Consider the following 7,689-nt stretch of genomic DNA (forward strand, 5'->3'; position numbering starts at 1 on the left):
TTATAAAGTTAATATTATATAATATATCAATATATGTGAATATTCAAATGTGTTTTTATATGCTATATAAATTAAATATGAAAAAAATTTTTTTTTATATATATATAAAATTGAAATATAAAATTATATATACATATATAACTATGCCATATAAAATATATAAAATATAATAAAAATAAAACATACATGTTAATATTCATATATATAAATAATTTAAAAAATATACATATTTAATTTTTTAAATAAAAATTTTTGTTTCATACCATTTATAAATTTTGTTCGATAATTTTTGGTTTGTTTTAAAAAAATCGTTTATTTTCTTGACGCACGATTATAGATTAAATGTCAAACGTATTCAATTGTTATATTATAAATGATATTTAAAAAAAAATTTAGTAAAATTATATGTAATAAAATAGTATTTTTTTTTTTTAATATTTTTCAAAACTATTTTAAAGTCTGATTCTTAAGTGATTACGTAAAAATATTTTACAATTAATTAAAAAATTTTTGGTAAGAATATTGAAAGAAATAAATGCGAAAATAAATAGATAAAATGATAAATCATAATTTACAAATTTATTATTGAAAATATATTTTTAATTATATTTTATATGACAGATTTGTACCTTTTTCTTGCATTTAGAAACTACTGATGTATTCAATGACAGCCTTAATGTTAAAAATGACGATGATTTCTTTAATTCTAATAATCCATGATTGACCGATAAACATTTTAATAGATTTAACATCATTTTACTAATTTTCAATTATATCTATTTTTTAAAACAATTCTTTAAAATGTTAAACGATTAAAAACGAAAGAATAACTAACGTTGATTAGAATATGTACAGGGATATAAAAGCATGTAGGTGAGCAACTAAATAGATGAAACTTAAGCATAAAACATACCGTAGTTAGATAGATTCTAAGTGAACTAAGTAAGCATATGGATTTTATTGCAATTAAGAATAAACAATCAGTGATATTATATAATATTCATTGGTTCATATTGTTTATTGAGTTTATTTAATATTGTAAAAAAATATAATCAATTGAATGATAATAAGATTGATTATTTGTGAAATGTTTCTTGTAAAAACTATTTTAGATATATTTTAATATAAAAATGTATGAAGAATAATATAAAAAATTTACATATTGATATTTTAACATTTTGATTGGAGAACTATTGTTATCGTTTCCAAAAACATGAGCTTTCAAACATGCTTTATAAACATTGAATTTTTCTCTTTTTGAATTATTCTACTTTCGATTGCCAATATGATGTCAATCATTTAATAGTATAATCATTGTTGATGAGATTATGTAGCATTTTTACAGTCTGTTAACTTTCGTCGCCATTATATTTATGTTACGTGTGCTGTGATTTTACATATATTAAAAGTTACAAAATTATGGTGTATTCTTGAAAAACGTTACCTAAATGGTAGTCGATAATAAGCCGATAAATTTGTGTAATACGATTTTATTTTATTAGCTACGTGTCAATTATAATTGGTAATATTGAAAACAATTATTCAATGATTAAACTAAGCGATTGCACTTATTGAATTTTAACACTTTAATAAAATTTTATTAAGATTTTCGTTTCATGTAATCAGCACGCGGATTTTACGTGTCACTCTATTTGAAGATTTTTTTTTATGTAATTTGTGCAAAAGAGAATGCTATGCTCAAAAAATTGTGGTTAAAAAATTTTCGAGTTCGTATTGCAAGTGGTGTCTTTCGAAAATGACTGACTTTTCTTATTCTTCTACTTTTATGAGGTAAGTAAAATAGTATTAAATATATTTTATTAAATATATTACATTCTGTTTCTATAATTTCTATATTAATAAACAAAAATATCTTTTAATAATTGCAAATCATTTTACAATCAACTTATTTTTCAGCTTTTAATTTAATAAAAATGTGTCTTTTGTCCTTAACCTATAATGTCACGCCGGCCTCATGTTCTCAAATAATATAATTTTTTCAATAATTTGAAATTATTGTGTTAATATCGTTGTAACATGTGTATGCAAATTGTCATTTTAAATTGGAATCTTGATTTAAATAAATTGTCATTATACACAAACAACAATAAATATAAATTAATTATAGTTATATTTTGTTTAATAAAATTTCTAAAAAAATGAGATTTCAAATTTACAAATTGTTTATATTTTGAAAAAATAATTTTAAAAAATTAATAATTTTATATTATATTATACCTAATAATAACATTACTTTAAATTTAATATTGTATATTGTATAATAATATGATATTGTAATCAAAAAAAAAAAAATCAAAATTTTAAAAATAAAAACAATATTATCTTATTATACAATAAATAATTTTATTTTAATTATGTATTGAAATTTTATTAAATAAAATAAAAAAATAAAAAATATAATAAATAAAAGATATTTTTATATTTATTTATGTAAATTAATATTTATATAAAAAATATTAATAAAAATATTATTATATTAACTTATGTTTCAGTTATATTATTAAGAAGAATATATAATATTTTTATAAACTTTTAAAAATTTAATAGAATAGATTATATTTATATTTGCAGGGTAATCAATAATGTGTTAACTTTTGTAAAATGTATTGCTAGAACCAGTTTTGTGATAATTAACAACATTTATTGTATACCAACATATGTAGTATGGATGACATTATTATTCCCTGTAAAAGTTTATCAACCACAAGTATATTGGAGAATCGAAGGATTATTTTTTCATTGGCTATTAGCAATGGTATCAATGTGGACTTGGTCTGCAGGTTATGATAGTGAGCATAAAATTAATATATAAATATTATATAGTATGTATAATAATATTATTAATTAATAATGAGTATTTTTAATTTATAGTAATAGAACAAGGTGATGATATACAACAAATTATTAGTGAAAGAACATTAGTAATAGCAAATCATCAAAGTACTGGTGATGTTCCTATCCTAATGACAACATTTAATGCTAAACCTAATGTATTACCTAATTTGATGTGGATTATGGATAGAATTTTTAAATTTACTAACTTTGGCATTGTTTCTGTTTTACATCAAGATTTCTTTATAATATCTGTAAGTGAATTTGATTTTTTAATTTATCATTAATATCTTATGTATCATATATAATAAAGCTATTTTGTTTTTAGGGTCGTAAAAAAAGAGAAGAGAGTTTAAAACAATTAGAAAAACATCTGAAAGAATCATATATTCCATTAGACAGAAAGTGGATGGTGCTTTTCCCAGAAGGAGGTTTCTTATGTAAAAGACGAGAGACATCACAAAAATATGCTAAAAAAAATAATTTACCAATTCTTGAGAACGTAACATTACCACGTGTAGGAGCAATGCAAACTATATTTGATACAATTGGTCCATCACAGACATATAATACAACAGAACAACAATTGAATAATAAACCAAGTAAATAATTTTAAGTTTTTAATTATATCATTATTTTAATTTTATTAATAATAATGTTAAATAGTAATTATTAAAAATAATTATTAAATTATAAAATAAATTTATAGATATGATGGTAGCTAAACCAGAAATCAATTGGATTCTTGATATAACAATAGCATATCCTCAAGGTAAACCTCTTGATTTACCAACAATTATAACTGGTTCACGTCCACCATGTGAAACAGTATTATTTTACCGAGTTTTTCCTAGTTCAGTGGTGAGTTCTGAAACTTAGATTTTTATTTTATTTTATTTCATATATATAATATTTTCTGTAGGAATTTTGTATTGCGTTATTGATTTTAGGTTCCACGGGAACCAGAATTATTATCTAAATGGTTATATAATAGGTGGGTCGAAAAAGAAGCACTTTTGGAAAATTTTTACAAATATGGAACATTTCTTGGCACAAAAGCGCCTGCCAACGAAGGTTCTAAGATCCATCAGGATCCTTTGAGATTCCTAGTCCTTCATTTATTTTTTATAACATCTAGTTATATACATTACAATATGTTTGCGTATGTATTATCTTGCTTCTGGTAAAGCATTTTATGCTAAACAAGAAATTACGTTCAAACATAAGTAAAATTATAATGTAGTAAAGTAAAAATATTCCTGCCTCAAATATTATTCTTGATGTTGACTAACAAAACTAACGAACGTATGGATTGTAACATAATGATTGTATGAATGTTTATAATCCAAGAATGTCACGAAAAGTGAATTGCAAGTATTAATTTCATTACTCTACATTTATTTATCATCATTTGCCTATTTTATTAATCATATACATGTATATGTATATATATATATATATATTAATGATAAATATATACGTATATACATATATATATATATATACACATATATATAATTTCAAGCATTTTTTACATTATAATAAGTCAACTTTATATAATATTGGGATATTTTCCTAAAAAAATTAATTCGAGAAAGTTGTTTATTTCTATTTTTCTATAATTATATTTCATATATAATTATAGATAAATATTTATATAAATATTTGTTTTTGGTACAAGAAATTTGTAATACATTTCTTAATCAATAAGTTAATTTCCTTTTTATTTTATTTGGATAACTATTAATGTAAAATAATTTCAATCAATTCATATCTTTATGCTTAAATTTCTGAAAATATATAGAATTTTATGATATTTTGAATGAAATATTATATTTTAAAAATTATTCAAGCTCTTCATAAAAAATTCTCTATAAAAATATATTTGAATATTATCTATAAAAAAATTATTTAATGTTTATTGATTGGATTAGAATATCTAATGCTACCAATTACATGACATTTTAAACATTTTTCATTAAATATATTTTTTATTTTTCCATTTATTACAAAATGTAAAAATATAAATATCTAAATATAAATAATTATATTTATATCTAAATAAAGATATAGGTATGATTAAATATAATTATCTGTCTGGAGGACTTGGCAGCATTTCAGGCGATATTCATAATAATCCTACACGTGTGTTTTGTAATATGATATCTTAAGTAATATTTTGAAATGGAATTGTAAAATGTAATAGTAAATTGTTATTACTGTTTGTGACAGTGACAAGACAGTGATAGTGAATACTATTTCAAAGAATATCTATTTATTTGTGATATATAATAAAAAAAAAGTATTTTTCAATGCGAAAAGTCAATCATATAAACATAATTTTTTAAATTACATAGAAAATTTATATAAGTTCGTAATTCTATAAAAAAAAGTAGATGTGAAATTTGACGTGAATTGTTTTGAAACTTGGCAGAAATAAAGATGATATCTTCTAAACTCTGTCAAAATAACTAAGATGTGTATTTTATTGTTAAACTTCAACTACTTATAACATTGTTCAGTGAAGAAGACGATATGTCATCTGTGCCTTGTTCCTGCGGACAAATCTCAATATTAATTGTATATATATATATGTAAATCTCATGCATAATTTTCATAGTCAAATCAATGCCTACAATTAGTTTTTAAGATATTCATCATTTTACAAAAAGAAAAATAAAGCATATATGACATATATTATAATTGCATGTATGTAGATGTAATAGAATTACTAAAGACACGTGTCCTTAATGCTGCCTAATTGGTTATTATAAAGTAAAATATATAACCCAAATTGAAAGCAATGTTTAGATTCTATTGATGAATCAGAAAAATAATTAACATGAAATGGACATTTTTGTGAAATAATTGTAGTAATTAAATTTTTATTGTGATTCTTATCAATAAGAAAGGTTTCAAAAAATATATAAATTATGAGTATGAATTTTATGATAAAATATAGTTGTATAACAAATTTAAAAGAAGATATCAAATAATAGGTGTAGATTTATTTAAGGGAATATTAATTTTACATGATACATAGTTATATTAAAAAAATATGGAAGTTTCAAATAAATTTATATAAAAAAAACATTGTGACAATGAAACACGTGAATATTTATAATATTTCTTGATATTAGCATTTAATATAAAAATATATAGACATGCATTGTCAAAACAAGCAAATCATTTATAAATAGAGAGCAAGAAAAAAACTAAATCAAAAAATTATTTGCAAATTCAATAATTTCTTGCTTTTTTAGTTATATTATATATAAATGCATTTTTACTTGATAAATTAATATTATTGTTTTTTTAAACGAATATTTTATATTATGATAAAATAGCTCTAGTCTTGATTGCGAATTTTAAAAACAATATCCTAATAAAACAAAATCCTAAATATTATCAATTATATTATAAAAAATTATTAAATTTGTAAATAAAATTTATGTTTTTGGATTATCAGAATTACAGTGCATTTAAAATTATTCAATTAAAAATAAATAATTTGTTTAAAATGTTACAAAAATATATATTAAGATTTTGCTAATATTTAATTGCGATTAATATTCTTATTTAAATCTAAGAATCTATAAAGAAAATAAAATAATGCTAATTGCATAATAATGTTTACTCTGTTATAAGAGCCAATATTTTTAAAATATTTAGCTATATTAGATTTAAAGTACAACATACTATACATTTCATATAAAAAGTTAAAATATCAAATTTCATATATTTCATATATTTTTAATAATATGAAATAATATGATTAAAAACATAATGTATTTATTAGAAAATACATTTATAATTTTATGATTATTGTATTAAGCATTTGTTTTTATACTAATTATAGAGTATGTTAAAAAATTGTTATATTTTATACGACATACTTTTTAACAGAATTTTAGCACAGAGTATAATATAAAACAAAAATGAAAACCTGGTTGTGCTTGGTTGTGCTTTAATTTTTGTCATTAATTGCTCTCATAAGGATATTTTTATAAAAGACTACTACTATTCATATATATTATATTTTAAACAAAAATTTTATTATTGTTATATATTGAAGCATATTTTTCATTATTTGAATATATATATAATATTTTATATTATTAAAATATTATATTATTCAAATAATAATTTAAAATGTTATATTTTTTTCTTAAAATGTTAGTGATATTCAAAAATTGTAAAATATTATAATTTTATAGTATGCTAATATTTGTATTTTATATTAGTAATTTTTATTTAATATTTTACCTTTATCTTATGTAAAAGATTGAAAGTTTTGATTTCGTGTCGCAACAAATTTTTTAAAATATATAATATATAATTAAAAAAAAAAGATTTAACTAGTAAATAATACTTCTCAAAATAAAACCATAATAAATTTTTAATATATTTCGCGATATTTTTAGATAGATATTTTTAGAAGATACGCTTAATGCTCAAAGTAAATTTAGATCGTTTTTGTGCAATGCAGAAATAAATATTATATTTTATATTTTTTATCGTAAAATTGTTTATTCAATTTGACATGTTTTTGATTGCATCTTAAATATGATTATATATTAATCACTATATTATATTTAGTATATATTAATTCACTATATTATATTTAGTATATTATATAAAAACACAAATGTAATAAAATAACTTAGTTTAAGTTCTCTAAATTTTAAAAATAAAAATACTTTGCTTGTATCTTTTTCTTATAAGAATTTTAATAAAATTAAAATTTTCGAATTGTATGCGAAAGTTTTTTATATTACTTTTTATTATATATATATTAGTATATTAGAAACTATATATAAATATATATATATATAT

At 19.7% G+C, this 7,689-nt stretch overlaps 2 protein-coding genes across 4 annotated transcripts in view; one reads left to right on the top strand and one right to left on the bottom strand.

The window, feature by feature from the left end:
• The window catches only part of LOC102677532 (fumarate hydratase, mitochondrial-like), a 3,805-nt gene extending 2,924 nt beyond the window's left edge, over nt 1-881 (bottom strand). The window contains exon 1 of the mRNA XM_006619045.2: nt 630-881. Within this exon, the coding sequence (XP_006619108.1) occupies nt 630-755 (126 nt within the window). The 5' untranslated portion in view covers nt 756-881. The remainder of the gene's footprint in view (nt 1-629) is intronic.
• Nucleotides 882-1,212: 331 nt separating this feature from the next.
• Nucleotides 1,213-4,234, top strand: LOC102677669 (acyl-CoA:lysophosphatidylglycerol acyltransferase 1-like). 3 transcript variants are annotated; one of them, XM_006619048.2, is made up of 7 exons: nt 1,215-1,522; nt 1,627-1,791; nt 2,593-2,810; nt 2,893-3,107; nt 3,182-3,455; nt 3,563-3,714; nt 3,804-4,234. In XM_006619048.2, the coding sequence occupies exons 2-7, from the start codon at nt 1,757-1,759 to the stop codon at nt 4,038-4,040; spliced, it is 1,131 nt and encodes a 376-aa protein (XP_006619111.1). In that variant the 5' UTR covers nt 1,215-1,522; nt 1,627-1,756; the 3' UTR covers nt 4,041-4,234. The 3 variants fall into 3 exon arrangements, with proteins under 3 accessions (XP_031367994.1, XP_006619111.1, XP_031367993.1); XM_031512134.1 differs by having other exon boundaries at nt 1,213-1,791; nt 3,776-4,234; XM_031512133.1 differs by having other exon boundaries at nt 1,215-1,791.
• The last annotated feature ends 3,455 nt before the right edge of the window (nt 4,235-7,689 follow it).

The sequence above is a fragment of the Apis dorsata genome, unplaced genomic scaffold, assembly GCF_000469605.1.
Source record: "Apis dorsata unplaced genomic scaffold, Apis dorsata 1.3 scaffold_390, whole genome shotgun sequence".
NCBI classification, from domain to species: Eukaryota; Metazoa; Arthropoda; class Insecta; order Hymenoptera; family Apidae; genus Apis; species Apis dorsata.

Coding starts and splice junctions, on each gene's coding strand:
- LOC102677669 (XM_031512133.1), top strand. CDS start 1,757: ATGACTGACTTTTCTTATTCTTCTACTTTTATGAG. Junction 3,108..3,181: donor AAGATTTCTTTATAATATCT/GTAAGTGAATTT, acceptor TTTTGTTTTTAG/GGTCGTAAAAAAAGAGAAGA. Junction 3,456..3,562: donor ACAATTGAATAATAAACCAA/GTAAATAATTTT, acceptor ATAAATTTATAG/ATATGATGGTAGCTAAACCA.